Raw genomic sequence first — 24,202 nt, forward strand, 5'->3', positions numbered from 1 at the left:
AGCCAGGCATGGTGGCTACATGCCTGTAGTCCCAGCTACTCGGGAGGCTGAGGCTGGAGGATTGCTTGAGCCCAGGAGTTTGAGGTTGCTGTGAGCTAGGCTGACGCCATGGCACTCACTCTAGCCTGGGCAACAAAGGGAGAGTCTGTCTCAAAAAAAAAAAAAAAAAAAAAAAAGCTAATTAGGAGGCAGAATTGAATGACATCCCACTCTTTGAAGGCATCTTCAAATCCGTCCAGCTTCCATGCTCAATTATGCATAGTACACCAAGTCTGCAATGTAAACAAAGCGCCCTCCTGCTTCACTTCCTCCCCTACACAGCTTATTTCATGGCTCATTGCTTCAACCACTCTTTCATTATGCTCTAAATTCCCTTTCCCCTGTCCTTCCATTGCTCCTGCCCAAACAACCTCCAACCCCCAACATCTACCTTCCCTGCCCTTGCACTCAGTCAATTAAGTGCTGCCCAAAGAGGCCATCTATTTTACAGGTAGTGCCACAAGACGTAAAGGGTCACCGGTCTCAGTCATCAGACACTCTCCCCTGTGGTATCTCATTCTCCCATCCTCCACGACTATTTTCTTTTCTCATTTTCTCCAAGTCCCGCTTCTCCTTTCACTCGCAGCAGATGACCTTCCCTCCTGCATCAGAAAAAAAAGAGATGGAAACTACTTCAGCCTTCTCCCACCAAACCGGCAGCCCTGTTTGTGCCAGCACTCACTAATTTGTTCCTCTGACCCTTCCGTGAAGCGGAAGATGTGTCCTCTTCTTTTCTAAAGCCTCTGTCCCTTCCCTGGCTGGGGCCTCATTCCCTGCCCACTACCCAGGCATCTCAGCCTGTGAAGCACCCTCCTCTGCTCTGTGTCTTCCATCTCTTCTTCTCTGCTGACCCTTCTGATCAGCACTGAGGTATGTGGACGCCTCTCCCCACACGCCGTCCACTGACCAGCTCCCCCACGTTCTGCAAAACCCACCTTCCACTTTTCTCCTCTGCACAGCTGAATTTCTCGAAGTTGTCACCATTCCATCCTTCCCATCTTCCTCTGCCGACACTGGCTTGTGTCACTCTACCACAGCGTCGGCTTCCACCGAGGGCACTAATGGACCCCAGGTTGCTAAATCAGACCCTTCTAATCTTTTAGTCCTTATTTTTCCTCTCAAGTCACTTTCTTTCTATGACACCACATTCTTATTTTCTTCTGCCATAAATACTGCTGTCCCCAGGACTCCATCCTAGGTCGTTTTATCTTCCTACTCTACACAGGAAAGTCTGCCGGGGTCTAGAGGTGCCTCAAATCAAGAAAGTCCAGACCTGACCTTGTCTTCTCTGTCAAACCTGTTTCTCCCACCAGTGCTCCCCATCTCAGTGAATAGCAGCAATACCCCATTGCTTAAGCCAGAAACCCGGGATTTATTCTTTACTCCCTCTTCCCGTTTCCCAAAGCACTCAACTGACTCACCAAGTCTTGCTAATTCTGTCACTTCAATGTCTTCAAATCCCTATACTTTTTTCATCCATCCCCATTGCTATTGCCCTAGCCATGTGATCACCATCTCTCATTTGGATGATCACAACAAACTTCTAAATGGTTTTCCCTGTGTTTGGATGAGTTTTTTTCAACCTTTCTTCCACTATCATCCCTTCTGGAGCATTTTAGACTTTTTCCCTAATTGTCCCCTCCTCCCATGAAATTATAATACCACAAAGGTACTGTATAGCTGTGTATGCATACATATATCCATTTATATATCTATCTATATGTGTGTATGTGTGTGTGTGTGTGTGTGTGCTTTGTATATAAAAAGAGTAAAATATTTTTCCTTACCCAAGAACCAATTTTCATCACCTTTAGGGGTAATATATTGATTCCATTGACAATGAATAATTTATACTTACTACTCTTTAATTTGTTCTCCACACCATAGCCAGCATGATGTTTAAAAAACAAATCTGATTGTGTCATTTCTCCATTGAAAACTCTTGAGTGACATCCCACTGCCCTTAGGATAAGATTCAAATCCTCAACAAGAGCTGCAACACTGTGAAAAATCTGATCCATACTCTTACCTTTCCCACTCACACCCTACATTTCAGACTTATCTAGCATTTTCTCATTTCTCATTTTCTCTTGCCCCTGACTTTCTTTACTTGGACTACAGTACTCTTCCCTCCCCTGTATCCATGCCCAGGTTACAGTTTACAGTCATTCCAGGTACCCCTGGGCTAGCTTGGGATCCCACAGCTTGCTAGAAGTGTCCTGTTCGTCCCCTCTCAAACATAATGCATCATAATTTCTGATTTAATGTCTCTTGTCTGTGCTAAAGAGTAAATTCTTCAAAGAAAGCTGACCACTTTATCCCCAGTTCATATCATAGTGACCAATTTATAATAAGATTAAATATTTGTATAAGAAAAGTTTGCATAAGAATCAATACAACCATATATGTTAGCTTTATTAACACTTTTCCCCAAGAAATACTTTGCAACTTAAAAAACCGCCAATCCTGACATATGTACACACATACATGTACGTGTGTGTGTGTGTGTGTGTGTATGTATATTCCCAATTATGTTAAAAAAAAAGACTGAAGGAAATTTCTCAAATTTCTTTTTGGGTGGTAGGATTATCACTATTATTGTATATGTTCCATATTTTCTATGCTAAGTTTTTCTTACATTTATGGCAGCAGAAAGAAGAAAATTAAGTAAAAGTTACTACTGTTAAAAAAACCCCCGTCGGTGCCCAGCGCCATGGCTCATGCCAGTAATCCTAACACTCTGGGAAGCCGAGTTGGGAAGATCGTAAGGTCAGGAGTTCAAAACCAGCCTGAGCAAGAGTGAGAACCCATCTCTACTAAAAATAGAAATTAATTGGCCAACTAAAAATATATAGAAAAATTAGCCGGGCATGGTGGTGCATGCCTGTAGTCTCAGCTACTTGGGAGGCTGAGGCAGAAGGATCGCTTCAGCCCAGGAGTTTGAGGTTGCTGTGAGCTAGGCTGACGCCACGGCACTCCAGCCCGGGCAAAACAGTGAAACTGTCTCAAAAAAAAAAAAAAAAGAAAAAAAAACCCTCTAGGATCTAAAAATGGTATACATACCAATGTGCACAGATCCAGCATATTTACTACCACTATGAACCAAGACCTATACACTTCCATCCTCCTTATCCCTCTCCTGCAAAATTGGTTTGCAGAAGCAGTGGCTTTGGCAACAGTAAGCCCTTCTCCCAAATCCTTTGGAAGAATTTTGAGATTGTATAGGGAATACTCAAAACAAAATCTGGGAGCTGGGTGTAGCAGCCCTCTTCTGGGGAAATAAGAAAATGCAACCACCCCAAAGGATTTTGGTTGGATTAGGTGCACTCAAAAGGTATTTTCCGTAAGCAAGCAAGTAAATACATACATACATACCGAGGAATAAATTTAACCAAATAAGTGGGTGAAAGATCTCCATCCACAAGGAAAACTGTAGAAAGAAATAGAAGAGGACACACAAGAAATGGAAAGATATCCCATACTCATGGATTCAAAGAATTAATGTCATTAAAAGGACCACACATGTAAATTGCCCAAAGCAATCTACAAATTCAATGTGATCCCTATCAAAATATCAATGACATTCTTCAGAGAAATAGAAAAAGCAATCATAAAATTCATATGAAAGCACAAAAGACCCCAAATAGCCAAAGCAATCCTGAACAAAAAGAACAAAACTGGTGTCAAACGACCTGATCTCAAAATATATTACCAGGCTGTAATAACCCAAACAGCAGGATATTGATATAAAAACACACACACAGACCAAAGGAACAGAACAGGGAACCCAGAAATAAATCCACGTATTTACAGCCAACTGATTTTTGACAAAGGCACCAAGAACATACATTGGGGAAAGGCCAGTCTTTTTAATATATAGTGTTTGGAAAATTTGATACCCATATACAGAAGCATGAAACTAGATCCCCATCTTTCATCATATAAAAATAATAAACTAAAAAAAAATTAAATACTTAAATATTAAGACCTTAAACTGGAAAACTGCTGAAACAGTGGAGAAGTGATACAGGAAATTGGCCTGGGCAGATTTTTTGGGTAAGACCTCAAAAGCACAGGCAAGAAAAGCAATAGACAAATGGAATTACATCAAGCTAAAAAAACTTCACAGCACAGCAAAGGAAACAATTAACAAAGTGAAGACACACCTACAGAATGGGAGAAAATATTTGCAACCTATCCATCAAATCAGGGATTAATAACCAGAATATATAAAGAACTCAATAGCAAAAAAACATATAATCTGATTTAAAAATTACATATTAATAATAAAAAGTTTTTGTTTTTTTTTTTAAAAGAAAGGTATTTGCCGAATGAGTGGACTGTGGCTTTTCCTTTTGTCTGCTTAGGGAGCAAAAACCAATTTCTCTATTTAGCCTGGAGGATAGTAATGTGGAGACCTACTGGTCTGAATCTTAGGAAACCTGGGTTCATTTTCACTTTCATGAAGAATGTAAAAATACACTTCTGGGAGGCGGGGAATACATTGATTGACTGCTACATGTTTAAAAATATTGAATGCTTAAACTAAAAGGCCATTTTGGAAGTTGAACCATAAATGTTTTCCATGTTTATTTTTGTAAATATAAATATTGAGTATGTGTTTAAAATCTCAGTTTTCTAATCTGTAAAACTCAGCGTAATAGTACCTCATAAGTCATTCTGAAAATAATGTTAAAAAGATGCAGTTATTTAGCACAGTGCTCAACAGAGAATAAATGCTTAATAAACGACAGTCATTATTTTTAGCTTTTACTCAGAATTCATAATCTTTGCAGTAATCATTTTACCTACTCCAACTACCTCCTTCAGTGGTTACAATAAAGGACTGTAAGGAAACTAAGGAAACTCAGAATTTGCATCTAGGAAAAGTACACATATATGTGTGTATGGTTTTAAAAAGAATGATATGTGGCTAAAAAAGAAAACACTAAAACATAAACTTTAAGATGTATTCACTAAAAATTTATTAAGATGTTAATGTTTTATATAGTTGGTTCAATATTTCTTGTGCAACTTATTAAATCCTGAGTTGCCTCTCAATAATCCAGATGTCTACAATATAGACATTTGTACAAACTACTATACTTACTGATGTTTAACATAATTAGACTTCTATTACTTCCATTTGTCAGATAAATAAAACACTAATCTTTCAAAGTTGTCACAACTTTTGGAGTTCACAAATTCCTATTTCTTCAGTTTTTATTATTACATTTTAAATATTCTTAAAAGAAGAAGCTGAAACTCTATAATCAAAATCTGACTGAACCAACACTAAGAAACAGAGTAATGGAAGAAGCTCTTTTATTCATCAGAGAGCAAAAATACAGACTATATTTATTTATTTTCCATCACAGAATATACTTTGTATTTGAAGAAATAAATGATTAGTTGTCGGGAGTCGCCTTTGGAGAATGGTCAATAAGTGCCTTATCAATGGTTGGATATTGATACCAGGGTCCATCTCCTCTCTGACGCATTAATTTTCGTACTTCCATTTCCTTTAACCTATAATAAATGGAACAGCAATATAAGTGATTCCAGCACTTCCAATTACAAATTTAATGGATTATCTCCATAAAGAACAACCACTTGAGAGATTCTTGCTTTTATGTAAAGTATAATATCCCTCCACAAATCCATGTATAGGCATATATTAATAACTGGGATATATCTATAAGCAAAATTTGGACTTATATTAAAACATCGCTTGAATTGATAATCTGTTCTCTCCTTTACTGCGCCTGCTGCTCTTTGTCTGGACAGATCATTTTCACCTGAATTGTGACCATGTGTTCCTGTCTTCTCACCTTTTAGATGCTAGGAGAGTCACTTACAGAATGCCCACTATTATGACCATATGTTGTGCCAAGTGCTAGGCATTAAAAAGTGATAAACTTTCTTGGAGTTCACATCCACTGTCTATACTGGCAGCCCACCACCATTAGGAAAGAAAACTTCTTGAGAGCAGAAAACAGAATCTTATTCACCAGCATCATACTGTGCCTAGTCAACATCAGATACTCAGTCAACATTTGTAAAGAAAAACAAGCAAGAAAAACCAGAATTAAGAAAAACACACCCTAACTCTAAGATCTACTTACTGTCCTTGTCCTCCTTCACAAATTAAATAAATTCTCTTTTATAGAGATGCTTTCCCTCTTCCACGTCTAAGCCTTTGCACAAACTACTACACATTCCTGAAGCAGTCTTTTGTCCATCAAACCTTTTACTTTCCATTTTTATAAAACACATATTAACTTTTTCATATGACTGGGAATTTATCAGTTAAATAAGTCACTTTATTAACCTTAATAAAGGTTCACCAACCCTATGAGAGATTATACACCTTTATGATGGTATATTTCAAAGAGTATGTTTATTTATATATTTTTTAGGATTAAATATCATCTTTCTTTTATACTCTTTATAATTATCCAAAACTTGAATAATTAAAATATTCATCAATAGGGGACTCTTTAAATAACTTATGGTTCTCCCATATAATAGACTCCTATGTACCTATTAAAAAGAAAAGAATCAGGCCAGGCACAGTGGCTCACGCCTGTAATCCTAGCACTCTGGGAGGCCGAGGTGGGCGGATTGCTCGAGGTCAGGGGTTCAAAACCACCCTGAGCAAGAGCAAGACTCCATCTCTACAATAAACAGAAAGAAACTAATTGGCCAACTGATATATATATATACAAAAAAAAAAAAAAAATGAGCCGGGCATGGTGGCGCATGCCTGTAGTCCCAGGGAGGCTGTACTTGGGAGGCTGAGGCAGCAGGATTGCTTGAGCCCAGGAGTTTGAGGTTGCTGTGAGCTAGGCTGACGCGACTCACTCTAGTCTGGGCAACAAAGCGAGACTCTGTCTTAAAAAAAAAGAAAATAATCAAATCCAGGTATGGCATGAAAAAAATATTGTTATGTTAAAAAAAGCAAAATATAAAATGGGTATGTGTAGCACCTCCCATTTCATTAAAAACCAGTAAGTTAGCCGGGTGCAATGGCCTGTACCTGAAGTCCCAGCTACTCAGGAGGCTGAGGTGAGAGGATCACTTGAGCCCAGGAGTTCAAGTACAATCTGGGCAACACAGTGAGATACTGTCTCTTAAAAAAAAAAACAAAAAAACAACAACAACAACAAAAAAACAATCCTCTAATCACAATGAGAGGTGGTAGAAAAGAAAAAATAAGTAAATAAATAAAATTTTTAAAAATTTAAAAAATAATTAAAAAAAGAAAAAGAAAAAAAACCCCAAAAACCCAAATCCCCCAAAACTATAAGTTACCACTTGTGAATGAATATGTGTATATATATATACCCATAGAATTTTAAAAATATGGAGGACTAAAAATAATAGTTATCTCAATTATGGGAGACAGTCTCTTTCTATTTTATATATTCCTTTAATGCTTTGGTTTTCCAAATATCTAAACATAGACTTTTTAAAACTACAGGTACTTCCCATCCCATACTAACACTGGCATCTTTCCTTTAGAGGTATAAGTTAGGGGTTTTTTTATTTTGTTGGTTTGCTTTTTCTTTGTTTTGTTTTGTAACTATTTAGAATCTGTCTGATAGGATCTGGTCCTTTAATTGGAACTCAAAAGTATATGTCTGGGCCGGGCGCGGTGGCTCACGCCTGTAATCCTAGCACTCTGAGAGGCCGAGGCGGATCACTCGAGGTCAGGAGCTTGAGACCAGCCAGAGCAAGAGCGAGACCCTGTCTCTACTAAAAATAGAAAGAAATTAGTCGGACAACTTATATAGAAAAAATTAGCTGGGCATGGTGGCGCATGCCTATAGTCCCAGGTACTTGGGAGGCTGAGGCAGGAGGATCGCTTGAGCCCAGGAGTTTGAGGTAGCTGTGAGCTAGGCTGATGCCATAGCACTCTAGCCTGGGCGACAGAGTGAGACTGTGTCTCAAAAAAAAAGTATATGTCTGATGTAGAAAAGGTCTTATATTACTAAGTATGAGCCATGCTGCTGTTCCATGCTCTTTAATACTTAAAGACAGTTCCATATGGTAATTATATATGCATGTAACTACATATCTAGGAAATATAGCCAATCATACTTTTTCATCATTTATTTTTTAATATCACAGCAGTTTTGATAAAGTACAAAATTTAAAAAAGAATGAACAGAAAGCAGAACAATGGTAGCCTAGGGCCAAGAGTAGAGGATGGAGACTGACTAGATCAAATGGGAAAGAGGCACAAGAGGACATTTTAGTGTGATCGAAATGACCTTAATTGTTATGATGGTTACACAGGTATATACTTTTGTCAAAAACCCCTTAAACCTAACGGGTGCATTTGATTGTATATAAATTGTATCTTACTCCTAATGCCAACATATATCTCAGTCAGGATCAAATTTAAAAGTACTAAAAGGAAACATAAGTGAACATTTAAAAAAATAATTTTGGAATTTGTATGTATTTACTTATTTAATCTGAAAACATAAAAATACTTCTATGCTATAAAAAATTCTACATTGCCAAAAGACAAACAACTAGCTAGGAAAAATATCTGCAACAAAACCAAAAAGAGCTAATTTAATTATGTAAAAATCAGTAGAAAAATTAGAGAAAATAATGCACACAACTAATAGATATATGAAAAAATAATCTTACAAAGAAATACAAAATCAAAATGATGAGATAACATTGTTCAACTACTAGATCAGCAAGAACATTTAAGTTTGATAAATTGTATTAATGAGAAACATGGAAAACTGAGACACAGAAACTGACAGAAAAAAACTGGTATAACTTACTAGAGAAGAGTTTGGTAATATTCACCTAAAATTTAAAAGCATATGTTATTTGGCTTATCAGTGTCACTACTAGAAATTTATTTTCTACATATATTGCATGAGTATACAAAAATATATATATGAGGATATTTACTCATATATTATATATGCTATGCATAAAAGCAAAAATCTCAGAAACAACCTAAGCATCAACAATAAGGGACTCAGGGCTGAGCACCGTGGCTATAATCCTAGCACTCTGGGAGGCCAAGTAGGCGGATCCTTTGAGCTCAGGAGTTGGAGACCAGTCTGAGCAAGAGCGAGACCCCTGTCTCTACCAAATATAGAAAAAATTAGCTGGGCATGGTAGCGCATGCCCAGCTATTTGGGAGGCTGAGGCAGAAGAATTGCTTGAGCCCAGGAGTTTGAAGTTGCTGTGACCTAGGCTGACTCCATGGCACTATAGCCCAGGCAACAGAGTGAGATTGTCTCAAAAAAAAAAAAAAAAAAATACTGCAATCTTAAAAAGAATGGGATATATGCTATTATGAAAAGATCACTAAGCTACATTAAGTGAAATAAAGATAAGGGGCAAAATAGTGTTTATAAACAGATTCTACTTGTATTAATATAATTTTAAAATGATATTATAAAATATATTTTTTGACATGTAAAGTTTTTTCTAGGAACATATAATAAATTGTTAAGTAAAGGTCTCTTTTAAGGATGAGACTAGGTGTGGGAGGGAAGGAAATTGTTGGGGGGTGGGGAATAGGGTTGCCCTACACATAAAAGAATATTTTAAAAAGAATTTAAAAAATTCCTTTTAATCTGACAGATATCTCCTAACAGTATATCCTTGCCACCAGTTCATAATCTTCACTCTGAACAGGTAATTCTCTTTCCTAGTTTTATCCTTTCACAGACAGCATCCTATAGTGCTGAAATAGTTTATTAATTTTTTTCTTGTGATCTGCGACCCTAGGAAAGAACTTTCTTCCCCATGCACCCCTTCTTTTGTCCTACCGTAATTCAGCCTTTTCACCTTCAATCTGAAGGATAGCCATTGTTTTTTCATAATTCTTCTCAGGACAATCATAGAAAGTACGTGCGATCCATCTTGATATAGGATGCTACAAGAAAAATTTGTTTAAAATTAGTCTATTTCTCAACAGTACTTTGCTTTTCTAGTTGACTGTTCTTTAAAACGACCCTCTCAGTAAGATACCAATAACACCTACTATGTGCCAACTGCTTCATATATATATAGAGAGAGAGTGATTTTAATCCATTAGATGGATACTATTTTTATCCCCATTTGAGAGATGAGAAAATTGCACAAAGTTATACAGCTAATAAGTGGCAATGCCTGGACTCAAACCAGGTCTGTTTGACTCTAAAGCCGGAGTTCTTTCTCATTATACTATGCTGAATATGTTGCATGGCAGATTCATGAGCCAAACCCCAGTTCTGGGGATCCAAAAATGGAGCTTTTTGCAACAGTCAGCATGAATAAATTAATTATATGCTTCACCATAAGATTTAATAGAGAAACGTTGCTTTTCCTTTTTTTTTCTTTCTGGTGTTTTGTTTTGATTTATTTATTTATTAATTGATTGAGACAGAGTCTTACTCTTCCTCAGACTTGAACTCCTGAGCTCAAGCTATCCTCCTGAGTTGGGCTCTCACAGTGCTAGGATTAAGGCATGAGCCATTGTGCCTGGCCAAGCTTCAGTTTCTTCATCTCTAAAGAGGGAATAATAATAGTACCTTTTACATGAGAAAATATTTGTAAAACACTTAGCACAGTGCCTACTACACAGTAGGTGCTCAATAAATGATAGCTAGCATTAATATTAGTAAAAATTTTCCTAAAGCTATAAATTTAGAATAAACTGTTACTCTTGCTATATTAAGAACACACTGCAGAGCCATTCTTTAAAAAACTATAAAGCTTAAATTAAAAATTGAAGGAAAGTACCAAGAGTAGTTGTTTGTAAAAAGTAAGCAAAAAATGTATCATCTATTTATATCAAAAATTAAATAAAAAACTATATCATAATTGCTGAATTAAGGTCTTAACAAGAGACTTAACAGAAAGTATACAAACCCTGTAATACTCCCAATGTTCTGGAATATAGCCTTCTGGAATTTCTGCTAATTCAGCTTGACCTAATAAGAGAAAATGGTGATGTTCAAGTTAAACATTAGGAGTTTATAATATTAATTCTTCACCATTAAAGTAAGAAATCAACTTCTTGTGAACCTTGTTTTTAAGGACCTTTTCTTCTATTTGTACCAATGAAGATGTCTAATATTTTAAATTCACTTTAATGTGACTGAAAATCAGTTCATTCCTTCAATATTTTTAGACATCTTCTATGTGTAAGGTATTATCTACAGTCATAGTATGAGAGTTTCTCATTTTGTTTTATATAAGATATTTTTGTTTTTATATAATTTAACAAGATATAATAAAAATATTATTTCTTCTGGTCTCCCTTATACCTACCAGACAAAATATTTTAGGATTCAAGGTGTTACTATGGAAGTACTTTGAACAGAATTTCCCATGACAATCTAATGTTTACTGTCATTCACATCTTCATTCTTTTTTTAGAGGATTATAGTTTAATATGTTCTGGGATGGATGAAAAAAAAATTTCTCTCAGTCTCTCTTCCACCTCTGTCTCTTTCTACTTTCCTTATTTAGACTTGTCAAAGCTGGTTCTAGGAAATGAGGAGGAAGAGGAAGACCAGTCCCTCTATGTGGCCTGTATAGAATTGATGACATCAAAGGTTTTGTTTTGTTTTTTTTCTTTTGACACAGAGTCTCACTCTGTTGCCCAGGCTAGAGTGATGTGGCGTCAGCCTATCTCACAGCAACTTCAAACTCCTGGGCTCAAGCGATCCTCCTGCCTCAGCCTCCCGAGTACCTGGGACTACAGGCATGTGCCACCATGCCCAGCTAATTGAATAAAATTTCTATATATTTTTAGTTGGCCAATTAATTTCTTTCTATTTTTAGTAGAAACGGGGTCTCACTCTTGCTCAGGCTGGTTTCCAACTCCTGACCTAGAGCGATCTACCCGCCTTGGCCTCCCACAGTGCTAGGATTACAGGCGTCAGCCATAGGCGCCAGGCTGACATAAAAGGTTTTTGGAGGAAAAAAAAATGTGTTAAAAAAAACACTGTATACTATTGCAGATTAAGATTTAGTTATTTTAAAATAAATTGCCATACTTGCATTTATTTTATTATTTAAAGAGTTTTTCATTATAATATCCATAGTTTCCCTTTTTTTTTTTTTTTTTTTGAGACAGAGTCTCACTTTGTTGTCCAGGCTAGAGTGAGTGCCGTGGCGTCAGCCTAGCTCACAGCAACCTCAAACTCCTGGGCTCGAGTGATCCTTCTGCCTCAGCCTCCCGAGTAGCTGGGACTACAGGCATGTGCCACTATGCCCGGCTAATTTTTTATATATATATATATCAGTTGGCCAATTAATTTCTTTCTGTTTATAGTAGAGACGGGGTCTCGCTCTTGCTCAGGCTGGTTTTGAACTCCTGACCTTGAGCAATCCGCCCGCCTCGGCCTCCCAAGAGCTAGGATTACAGGCGTGAGCCACAGCGCCCGGCCCATAGTTTCCCTTTTTATTTTTTTTTAAAGATAAGATCTTGCTCTGTTGCCCAGGTTTGAGTATAGTGGCACAATCATAGCTTACTGCAGACTTGAACTCCTGGGCTCAACTATTGGGATCCTCAAGAGTAGCTGGGACTATAGGTACATGCCACCATGGCTGGGTTATTTTGAAAATTTTTTTTGAGAGATGGGGTCTCACACTGTTGCCCAGGTTAGAGTGCAATGGCACAATCATAGCTCACTCTAAGCTCAAACTCTGGCCTCAAGCAATCCTCCTACCTTAGCCTCCCAAAGTACTGGAATTACAGGTGTGAGCCACCATGCCTGGCCTGTAATTTCTTTTTTTTTGAGACAGAGTCTTGCTTTGTTGCCCAGGCTAGAGTGAGTGCCGTGGCGTCAGCCTAGCTCACAGCAACCTCAAACTCCTGGGCTCAAGCAATCTTCTGCCTCAGCCTCCCGAGTAGCTGGGACTACAGGCACGCACCACCATACCCGGCTAATTTTTTGTATATATATTAGCTGGCCAATTAATTTCTTTCTATTTATAGTAGAGACGGGGTCTTGCTCTTGCTCAGGCTGGTTTCAAACTCCTGACCTCCAGTGATCCACCCTCCTCAGCCTCCCAGAGTGCTAGGATTATAGGCGTGAGCCACTGCGCCCGGCCTGTAATTTCTTTTTATATTAATGTATATATGTTTAAAAATTTTTCCAATGTGGTGGTGCTGGGGTGGGGGGTGATGACTTACCAATGAATACATTCACCAGAGTTATGATAATTGCTACTGGAATCCCAGTCAATAAAATGTAGAATCTCTGTTAAGATAAAAAATAAAATTTTTTTTTCATGTCCATTTCCTAACTCTCTACACCCTCAAATCATCCTCATAATGTAATTTCCTTATATTTCTTATAAAATAAATTTGTGAAATTGGGGATACAGTGTCAAATTATTGATTTGTTATTTTATTTTGTTCTAGTTTTTAGATGCCTATATTTAACACCAAAAATTAAAGAAAAAAGTAAGGACTAATTGTATAATATAATATGTATTTAAGTGACTTTTTAGTTAAAACAATGTAATGTAAGTTAGAAAACATTATATTAAAAACAAAGTTGTAAAAACATTAGGGTGATCTCTACCACTGAACAGGGTTTGAGTCGGTGATAAAAAGAAAAGCAGGAGCTCAGCCAACTGGATGTATTGGGGATGTAGTGAAGGATGAAGAAGGGCATTAAACACAATGGGAAGGCAAGAAGGTCTCACGGGTAGCCACTACTCAAATGATGAGTCAGAGCTTTATAAACATGGGCAGAGAGTCTCAACAATTTTCCATTTTCAAAGCCTCTACTCTGTACTTATAGAGCCTTGAGATATAAATATGCAGTCAGTATCCCCAGCAGTACCCAACCTTTTTGTCACCAAGGACCAGTTTTATAGAAAACAATTTTTCTTTTCTTTTCTTTTTTTTAAGAGTCTCATTCTGTTGCCCAGACTAGAGTGCCATGGTGTCAGCCTAGCTCACAGCAACCTCAAACTCCTAGGTTCAGCGATCCTCCTGCCTCAGCCTTCCCAATACCTGGGACTACAGGCATGTGCCACCATGCCTGGCTAATTTTTTATTAGATATATTTTTAGATATATTTTTTCTTATTGTCCAGCTAATTTCTTTCTATTTTTTTTTAGTAGAGACGGGGTCTCACTCTTGCTCAGGCTGGTCTCGAACTCCTGAGCTCAAACCATCTGCCGCCTCAGCCTCCCAGAGTGCTAGGCATGCACCACCACGTCCGGCCGGAAAACACTTTTTCAATGGACAGGGGTGTGGGTGGGAGATCTCAGGTTTAGAGCAGCTGTAAATACAGATGAAGCTTCTTCATTCACTTGCCCGTCTGTGCAGCTACTCCCCAAGTTTCACAGAGGGCAATTTTTCCACAGACGGGGGTGAAGGGGTGGCCAGCAGTGAAGCTCTGCACTCTGGGGCCCAGACCAGGGGCTGGGGACTGCAGCCCTAAATAAGCAATACTATATTACTGCTAAATTAAGATTGCACTATGGGTCCATGTCAGTCTCTGAATCTATATTCCTGAACAACATACACATAAAAATCAAAGCCCAAAATAATGTAGCTCCTTTATTAACCCTTTGCACTCAGATGTTGAGTGTGACTCGACACGGTCAGGATCGGTAGCAGCAAGAGAAAAAAACCAAGAGAGTGCAAAGGGTTAAAGAAGTCTTTCAACAAGTTCTTTGGTAATTTAAAGAATATTTTAGTAACAGATAATCTTCTCCACGTGAATCAATTTTCAAAGTTTTGTAATTTGCAGATTTTTTTTACTCTTAAAGCATAAAATAGAGATTACACTGAAAACCCCTATAGTTAGTCCTGAGAAGAAAGGAATGGCTCAAGTTTTAATTCCAATTAATGTCAATCTTTTTTTTGAAGAAGGAAAGGTCCATTAACTTAGGAGATTGAGTAACAAATCAGACTTTACTACACAATCTCTATCTTTGGAGGAAAGAGATATAAATTTATAAAACAAAATCTTTTATAAAATAAAAGATGTTTTCTAAAGAGGCAAAAAATATTTTCCTATTTGCGTGCAAAAGTTTAATTAAACAAACATTTTTTAACTCACCAATAACCTCAAAAAACGCTTGTCGTAGTATGTAGAAGGTTTGATGACAAACAGTCTTTTCCCATGGTCTCCACTGTGTCGAACAGGAGCTGGAAATATTAAATTACCCTGTGTTATACAAGGTTTATATGGGTATACTGTTATATTCTGAGATAAAATCAGATTATAAGAAAATATACATGCATAGATGTTTAATATGTGCTAAGGTTAAAAAATGCTCTTTTATTTGAGTACTAAGGCAAGGGTAGATAAGATATCTTTAAACAAAGATTGATGTACTGTTCTAAACTATAGTTCTCTTTGTTTTAATTCAATGTTAAAGAAATATCTAGGGCAGGTGTAGTGGCTCACACCTGAAATCCTAGCACTTTGGGAGGCTGAGGCAGGATTGCTTGAGGCCAGCAGTTTGAAACCAGCCTGGGCAACTTATTGAGACTTCTTCTGTACAAAAATAGAAAAATTAGTGGGCTGTGGTGGCGCACTCCTGTAGTCCTCGCTAATCAGGGAGCTAAGCCAGGAGGAATGCTTGAGTTTGAGGCTGTAGCAAGCTATGATTGTATCACTGCACTCTAGCCCAGGGACACAGTGAGACCTGGCCTCAAAGAAAAAAAAAAGAAAGAAAGAAGTATGTAAACAATGCTTTCAACTTGTTTCAATAGAAGGCAGGACTGCTAATGCTGCATAAGAAATTAAATCATGCCATTTCATATGATATATTATCAATATACATTAGAGAACTGCTGCAAAATAGATGGAAAGGACCAGAAGTATTTATTCAACAAATCACCAGCAGGAGTTTGAACTTGTTACAAAACTATACACTCTAAAATATCTTAATAAAATCCCTTTGTAAGCCATTTCTGATCAAAAATATCCTCTTCAGCCCGGGCGCAGTGGCTCACGCCTGTAATCCTAGCACTCTGGGAGGCCGAGACGGGAGGTTCACTCAAGGTCAGGAGTTTGAGACCAGCTTGAGCAAGAACAAGACCCCATCTCTACTAAAAATATAAAGAAATTAATTGGCCAACTAAAAATATATAAAAAATTAGCCGAGCATTGTGGTGCATGCCTGTAGTCCTAGCTACCCAGGAGACTGAGGCAGTAGGATTGCATGGGCCCAGGAGTTTGAGGTTGCTGTGAGCTACGCTGATGCCACAGCACTCTACCCCAGGCAACAGAGTGAGACTCTGTATCAAAAAAAAAAAAAAAAGAATATCCTTTTCAAATCCTCTTTCCAGTAGAATTTAATCAAGCCTTGCTAGAGATAAACTGACGCAAAATTTCACTCCTGGATCCTCTTCATATACTACTCCCTTTCCTGAGAGGTTTGGAAGGATCACTATAGGCATTCTAAGCCCTTTCCACTCGGAGCAGGAAAGGATCTAGCTGCCACTGAGAGACTTTAGGTTACTATGTTTCTGCTGCATAACTGCAGATATTTTGCATGTGAGTCACCATGAAATGAAAAACTTTAATTTCCCATTAAAGAAATTCCAGTTATAATAGATGTCAAAAAGATCTGTATCCTTTGTTCGTGTTTAATGTCTACAGTGCCCTCCCCTCTCCTGAAATCTATACTTTAGGCCCAGATGACATCTTATCCTCCAAGAAGCCAACATTCTTTCCAAACAGATGAGATCTCTCCTACCTTTGAATTTCTATACATTCTAGTGATGTGTATACTTGCTTTCACTGTTGCCACCTTTAAGCATAAATGTCTTGAAGGCAGGAATGGTCTTCTTAATTTTACTAAAACCTGCAGCAGCTTGCAATAAATTTAGGAGGTTAATTCACAACAGAAGTAGAAGCTGGCATGAATTTACTAAGTATAATTCACATTACTAAGGTTTCTAAAACAACAAGATTAAGAGAATTTAACAAGGTAAGTGTGGATTTCAAGAAATCATTTGAAAGATACCATAACCAAATTTTTTGTGGGCTACACGAAGAAAATGGGCTATATGACAATACAAAACACTCATTAATTCAATAAATATTAATATTTAAGTGCCCACTATGTGCAGATCCTATGGTAATCCTATGATCTAAGGATATGGATCCTGCTGGGAAAAATAGACACTACACAAATAATTACAAATCTATAAGGGTAACAAAGGAAAGAAACCAGATGCAGTATTAGAAAAGAACAGGCTCAGTCAGCACAGTGGTGTATACCTATAGTCCCAGCTACCTGAGAAGCTGAGGTGGAAGGATAGCTTAAGCCCAGGAGTTCAAGGCCAGCCTGAGCAACATAAAGAGACCCCCATCTCTTAAATCAATAAAAATAAAAACAGAAAAGAACAGGTCCAAAAGGAAAGTTCCTATTAGAAAAGATGATGGGGGTAGAGGTGGAAGGAGCATTATGAGCTGAAAGAATGTGCAAGTTAGATGAATTCGTAATGGATAATTGATTGATTGGTTGATTATACCCAAAAGGTGCTGATTAATTAATGGAGTAACCTGCCGAAGGGATCTCTGACCTGCAGCATCACAACTTTTATGAATGGTTTAGATGAGGTGGAGACAGCATTCCTGATTTATTGAGTCTTGGAAGCATACAGCTACTACACAAGAGTGGCTAAAACACTGACAATGAAATGGGATCCCAAAAGAGTCTTCATATACATTTACAAAAGGCTGAATCTAAAAGAATTAAACATAATAAGAGAAAAGTCCTGCCTAGACCCCTCCCCCCAATTTAATTGCTTGTAAAAAAGCCAAAGGCCAATTCAATCTTAATCTGATGTATTAGAAGTACAGGGTCAAAACAGGATGATATTCCCTGCCCTCCATCCCCTGACTATGCCTGCAGAAGTGTGACTATTCGAGAGCACACCCTTTCAGAGGGAAAATATGTAGCATGCCCCAGCTTAAGCAACCAGATGGCAAACAATATATTACATAGTAATACTGAAAGAACAGAAGCTGACTGGCCTATAATAAAAGAAGTCTAAGTGGAGACCAGATAAATGTCTTTAAATAGCTGAAGAGTGGTCCCATGACAAAGGGCTTACACTATTCCATGTGGGCCTGGAGGGAAGAACCAGGATCAATGTGTAAAAGAGTGATTTTCAGCTTAATGCAAGAAATTCTATCAATTTTAGTGGCTGAAAATAAAATCAGACTGCCTCACCAATTCCCCATTACAGAGTTCAAGTATCAATAACAGGATGTAATAAGGACTAGGATAATATTTGAGGTTAGTCTAGAGGATTTCTAAGGTTGTTCCCCTCAGAGATCCAAATTTATAACCTCTCTTAGAATAAAAAAGCATACCTTTCCAACTCATCTCTCTCAAAGGTTTCCTTCCAATTCCAGGACTGCTTTCCCACTTTTTGCACTTACTTTCCCCTATGCCTGGAATGCTTTTCTATAGACTCTGTGAATGGCTGCCTCCACATCTCATCCCTTCAGGGCTAAGATCAAATGACACCTCCTTGGAGAAGTCTTCTCTGACTATCCTAGCCAAAGTTGGCCTCCCACCATTCCCCTTAATACCATTTGGTTATTCCCTTCAGAGCAAGGAGCACTAAACCCTATTTACTTGGTTAAATGCCATCAGGTCAGGGACTGTCTTATTCAGCATTGCAACCCCAGTACCCTTTCTGTCTACACATGGTAGGCGCAGGCACTGTAAATACTGTTGAAGCTACATTTCTTAAATAAATTAAATGTTGGTCGAGGATCTTTTCTTAGTCCCTGAAAGCATATTACATTTACTCAGAAGAGATAGTATACTTGCTAACTTTCCCCTTCAATCAGACACGGGGTGGGGAGAAGGTGGTTAAACTATGTACAGTTTTAGGGAACACTGATTACAAATTACACCCTTGTTGGGCACAGTGGCTCACGCTTGTAATTCTAGCACTCTGGGAAGCCGAGGCAGGAGAACAGCTTGAGGTCAGGAGTTTGAGACCAGCCTGAGTAAGAGTAAGGAGAAAATTAGCCACACGTGGTCTGCATGCCTATAGTCCCAGCTAATTAGGAGGCTGAGGCAGGGGGATTGCTTGAGCCTAGGAATTTAAGGTTATAGTGAGCTATGATGATGCCACTGTTGCCTGGGCAACAAAATGAGACCCTGTCTCAAAAACAAAAGAACAAAAAAATACTATTAATAGATATGAAAAATGTAACAAACACAAATAATTATGGAAGAAAGCCTGGTCTAGTTGCATTCAAGTAACACTAATGCAGTTAGTAATGTGAACTGCTTGGTCTTTCTTAATACATAATAACCCAATTGTTAAACAATTATTCATGTCATTAAATGTGCAAGATAATCATTACTACTATTAACTGTTCTTAAGTATATTTCATAGACTTAACTCTTTTCAAATGTTCTGAGCCTTCAGGATTTGTTGTTGACACAGTAGGATCTTCCGTTTACAATCTAAAAATATTAGGGTGAACACTGCTTACAACCAAGTGACAGCCACGATTTCTGGAACTTAGCTCGCCCTGCCTCCCAAAATAGGCATCTTTCCACTACTCTCTAAAGCCTAGAATTTCTCATTAGGTATTCATAATTACATAGGCTTAAGGCTTCAAGAACCAACTTTTAAAAATGCAAACAGCACAGGGAAAGTCATTAAATCTTTGACAATTATGATTTTCGTGAGTATTTCATAAAATACTGGAGGCACTTTTTATGCATCACAGACAACTAAAAATTGGTCATTTTCTTTCCCTCATTCCCAGTTAAAGAGACCACCATCTCAATTACCCTGGCTAAAAATCTGTCATCTTCCTTGCACCACCCCTCATTCATCATTTGTCAAGGTCCCTTGATTCTAAGTTTCAACTCTCCATTTCTTTCCATGCCTTCTCTACCTTATTGTCCTAAGCAATCAACATCCCCTATAAGCCATCCGATGCTCAGAAGCATCTTCCTAAAACACACTACTGATATTGCTCTTCTGCTAAAATACTTTCTGTTGCCTATAAAATAAAGTGAAGATACTTTGGCTTTGTATTCAGTCCCTCTGCTCCCCCAATTAGGTCCCAACCTTTTTGTTTTTGCCTTCTTTCCCAACATCTACCTATCCCAAGAGCCACATGTCTAATCAGAATATTCATCCTTTACTTTTCTGCCAGTTTGACCTGTTAAAACTATCCCCACAATTCAGTTAAAACACCACATATTCCATGTCTGAATAAACTCCACAGTACTTTGTTTCTATATCCATTGTTTTTTTTTTTTTTTTTTTTTTTGAGACAGAGTCTCACTTTGTTGTCCAAGCTAGAGTGAGTGCCGTGGCGTCAGCCTAGCTCACAGCAACCTCAATCTCCTGGGCTTGAGTGATCCTTCTGCCTCAGCCTCCGAGTAGCTGGGACTACAGGCATGCGCCACCATGCCCGGCTAATTTTTTTATATATATATCAGTTGGCCAATTAATTTCTTTCTATTTATAGTAGAGACGGGGTCTCGCTCTTGCTCAGGCTGGTTTTGAACTCCTGACCTTGAGCAATCCGCCCGCCTCGGCCTCCCAAGAGCTAGGATTACAGGCGTGAGCCACAGCCCCCGGCCTCTATATCCATTTTAATACTCTTCTTTGTTTAAACCATAATTTGTGCATATCAGTTTCCAACTGTAAATTAAAGCTACTTGCAGCCAAGGAAGAACTTAAGCTCACCTCTAGAATTCCTTGATATTTGATATTTAATAAATAATAGACTGGCTTTATGTACTTATGTTCTGAGAAAGGTTTTCACAAAGGGTGAAGATAGCATGACAGCACTAGATGCTTTAAGAAAGATGTAGCCACAGGGCCCTGCAGAAGGCAGTGCTAGGACTCCAAGGCATAGGTAACAAAAGAAAAAACACACAAATTGAACTTCACAAAATTTTAAAAATTTTGTGCATCAAAGGACACTATCAATAGAGTAAAAAGGCAACCACAGAGTGGGATAAAATTTGGCAAATCATCTACCTGATATGGGATTGATATCCAGAATACACAGGAAACTTCTAAAACTCAAGAACAACAACAAAAAATTTAAAAATAGGCAAAAAAAAAAAAAAAATGAAGACATTTTCCTAGAGATATACAAATGGTCAAGAGGCACATGAAAAGATGTTCTAATCTTTCTCTAATCTAATCATCAGGGAAACACAAATCAAAGCTACAATGAGATACTACCATACATCCTATTACTAAAAAAACAGAAAATTTCCTTGCCTTATCTTCCTAAAAAACAAACAAAAAAAGCAAAACAAAAAACACACGAAACAAAAATGAGAAAGTAACAAGTGTTGGGAAGAATGTGGAGGAATTAGAACCTTTATCACAGTTGGTGGGGATGTAAAATGGTACAGCTGCTGTGGAAAATACTAATAACATGGTAGTTCCTTTAAAAATAGAATTACCATATGATCCATCAACTCTACTTCTGGGTACATACCCAGAAGAAATGAAAGTACGGTCTCAAAAGAGATATTTGTACACCCATGTTCACAGCAGCATTATTCACAATATAGTAAGTCCTCACTTAACATTATGGATCTTAGAAACTACAACTTTAAGTGAAACTTCCTACAGTAGATCCTGGAATAACATTGTTTCCTTCTGTTATTACTTCCTTTCACTTAAAGATTTCCAACAGCCAACCACGTTAGGCGAGGATTTACAGTACCAGTGTCCACTGACAGGCAAATGGATAAGCAAAATATGGCATAAACATACAATTGACAATTCAGCTTTAAAAAGGAATTTCTGACATATGCTACAGCATGAATGAACTTTGAGTATATTATGCTAAGTGATAAAAAAGACACAGTATGATTCCACTGATATGATGTATTTAGAGTAATCAAAATCATAGTGACAGACAGTAGAATGGTGGTTGCAACGGCTGAGCAGAGGGAATGGGGAGTTAGTGTTTAATGAGTGCAGAGTTTCAGTTTTACAAGAGTTATGAAAAGAGTTATAGATATGGAAGGTGGTGATGGTTGTACCACATTATGAACGTATTTAATACCATTGAACTGTGCACCTGAAAATGGTTAAGATGGTAAACTTTATGTTATGTATACTTTACCACAATTTTTTTTAAAAGGTCAATGCCAGGTGCTATAGATTTTTCCCACTCACTCTTCACAACTACCTTAATTAGGTAGGTTAAAATTCTCATTTTAAAGAGGAGGAAGGGCAGGTTACAAGCAGTTAAGTGCCTTCCACTTTAGCTTCTAAAACGTGATGACCCAAGATCACAGAGTTTCTAAATTCTGGAGCTAGGATTTGAACCTAGGCAGTCTAGCTCCACAGAAAACAAGACAAGGTTCCCTACTATAGTGTAGTTTTTATTCTTGTAGGGACAGATATAAACAATAATACAAGAGATTAAAACCTTTCATATCACAGTGACAGATGCCAAATATCTTTGAAAGCAGGTACACAGCTGAAAACACAGTAAACTTTAGTATAGATAGCTATTAGATCCTTCCCTGCTCCCACTAGAAAGGGTGTAGACTCCCTGTAATGATTCTTCCAGAACTCCAAGGGCAATAGCGTAGAAAGAAGAACTGGAGGTGAAATTTTACCTCAGTTTATCTCCAGCTAGACTTGATTAAATATTACCTGGAGGAGTATTTGAATTTGAAAATTTGAGGATATCTGTGATCAGAAATGGCTTATCAAAGTATTTTAACAAGTAATGTTAGCACATGTTGTTTTGTAACAAGTTCAAATTCCTGCTCAAAATTTGGTGAATACTACTGATCCTTTCCATCATGTTTCCAGCAAGTTCCTACGTATATTACCTCATCATGTGAAGGGGCATAATTCAAATTAAATTGGGAAAAGAGAAGAGAGTAAAATAAGATATTTTGAGTTTGGAGACAATCTTTTTGGCTTTAAGGTAAAAGTTTTACTTCACCTTTCCCTACTTGGATTGCTTACAGTGTATCTTTTTTTTTTTTTTTTTTGAGACAGAGTCTCACTTTGTTGCCCAGGCTAGAGTGAGTGCCGTGGCGTCAGCCTAGCTCACAGCAACCTCAAACTCCTGGGCTCGAGTGATCCTTCTGCCTCAGCCTCCCGGGTAGCTGGGACTACAGGCATGCGCCACCATGCCCGGCTAATTTTTAATATATATATCAGTTGGCCAATTAATTTCTTTCTATTTATAGTAGAGACGGGGTCTCGCTCTTGCTCAGGCTGGTTTTGAACTCCTGACCTTGAGCAATCCGCCCGCCTCGGCCTCTCAAGAGCTAGGATTACAGGCGTGAGCCACAGCGCCCGGCCCTACAGTGTATCTTTGATCAAGAAAATTAAATTTAGTAATACTTTAAAGCCTTAGAACGGTTCCTGACACAAAACACATACTCCATAAATTTTGGCTACCATTATTATTAATCTTGTACAATGGTGCATTATTTTTGTAATAATTGAGTCTGTTTCATCTGTAAAATGGGGACAACAACAATTGTGTTTACTTTGCAGAATCTTTGCAAGAATAAAGCAGACAACAACAAGCACTTGATGCTTTGCTATTATGATTATTTGTACCCCTACAATGCAATTCACAGCCCCCAAGACTAGGACTGCATTATGACTTTCCTGGGCTTTTGCCTTCATGGGCCTTTTCCTAATTTATTAAAAATGATATTTTATTATTGCGGTGGTATAAAACGATACAGTCCAGGCTGTATTCATTATCACATAATCATTAACACTACAGTCTTTCAAAAAAATAAATTTAAATTAAAACATTTTCTTGGACCCCTAAAACCACCATGGGCTCCATACACACGGTACCTACTGTACCTAATGAATAAATTGGACCTGAGCTTCTCTATCTGTCCACATAATACTTAGCATCAGCGGATTCCAGCAAGGTCACCCTGAAGAGTCCTCTCAGGTCTCATCCCGCACCGCCCCCGCCTACGCGCACTTTCTCAAGGCCAGCACCCACCGACAGCCTTCGGAAAGCCACGGGTGAGGAAGCCCCCGAATCCGAGTCTAGCGACAAGGCGGCGGCCCGACAAAGCTGCCACCGAAGCTACCGAAACCCGCCGCAGCAAACTCATGGCCGCCATGGCTGCGTCGAGCAACAGGAAAAAACGCGAGAGGATAACGGGAGCTGAGAGAGCCAATTTACCAATAAGG

At 38.1% G+C, this 24,202-nt stretch overlaps 1 protein-coding gene across 2 annotated transcripts; it reads right to left on the reverse strand.

Moving 5' to 3' along the window:
- Nucleotides 1–5,000: 5,000 nt before the first annotated feature.
- NDUFB5 (NADH:ubiquinone oxidoreductase subunit B5) lies at nt 5,001–24,183 on the reverse strand. Of its 2 annotated transcripts, XM_020286408.2 has the most exons (6): nt 24,009–24,178; nt 15,099–15,187; nt 13,211–13,277; nt 10,936–10,997; nt 9,852–9,958; nt 5,001–5,568 (listed from the first exon to the last, which is right to left on the reverse strand). In XM_020286408.2, exons 1-6 carry the CDS (start codon nt 24,130–24,132, stop codon nt 5,448–5,450), a joined length of 570 nt encoding a protein of 189 aa, XP_020141997.1. In that variant the 5' UTR covers nt 24,133–24,178; the 3' UTR covers nt 5,001–5,447. The 2 variants fall into 2 exon arrangements, with proteins under 2 accessions (XP_020141997.1, XP_075859753.1); XM_076003638.1 differs by lacking the exon at nt 9,852–9,958 and having other exon boundaries at nt 24,009–24,183.
- Nucleotides 24,184–24,202: the final 19 nt, after the last annotated feature.

This window comes from Microcebus murinus, chromosome 1 (assembly GCF_040939455.1).
Source record: "Microcebus murinus isolate Inina chromosome 1, M.murinus_Inina_mat1.0, whole genome shotgun sequence".
NCBI classification, from domain to species: domain Eukaryota; kingdom Metazoa; phylum Chordata; class Mammalia; order Primates; family Cheirogaleidae; genus Microcebus; species Microcebus murinus.

Bases quoted from the DNA above. Each gene is read 5' to 3' on its own strand.
- NDUFB5 (XM_020286408.2), bottom strand. From the start codon at position 24,132: ATGGCGGCCATGAGTTTGCTGCGGCGGGTTTCGGTAGCTTCGGTGGCA. The intron at 13,278-15,098 runs GTGAGTTAAAAA...TTATCTTAACAG, and splicing joins AGCGTTTTTTGAGGTTATTG to AGATTCTACATTTTATTGAC. The intron at 5,569-9,851 runs GTAGGACAAAAG...CATTTATTATAG, and splicing joins GGTGAAAAGGCTGAATTACG to GTTAAAGGAAATGGAAGTAC.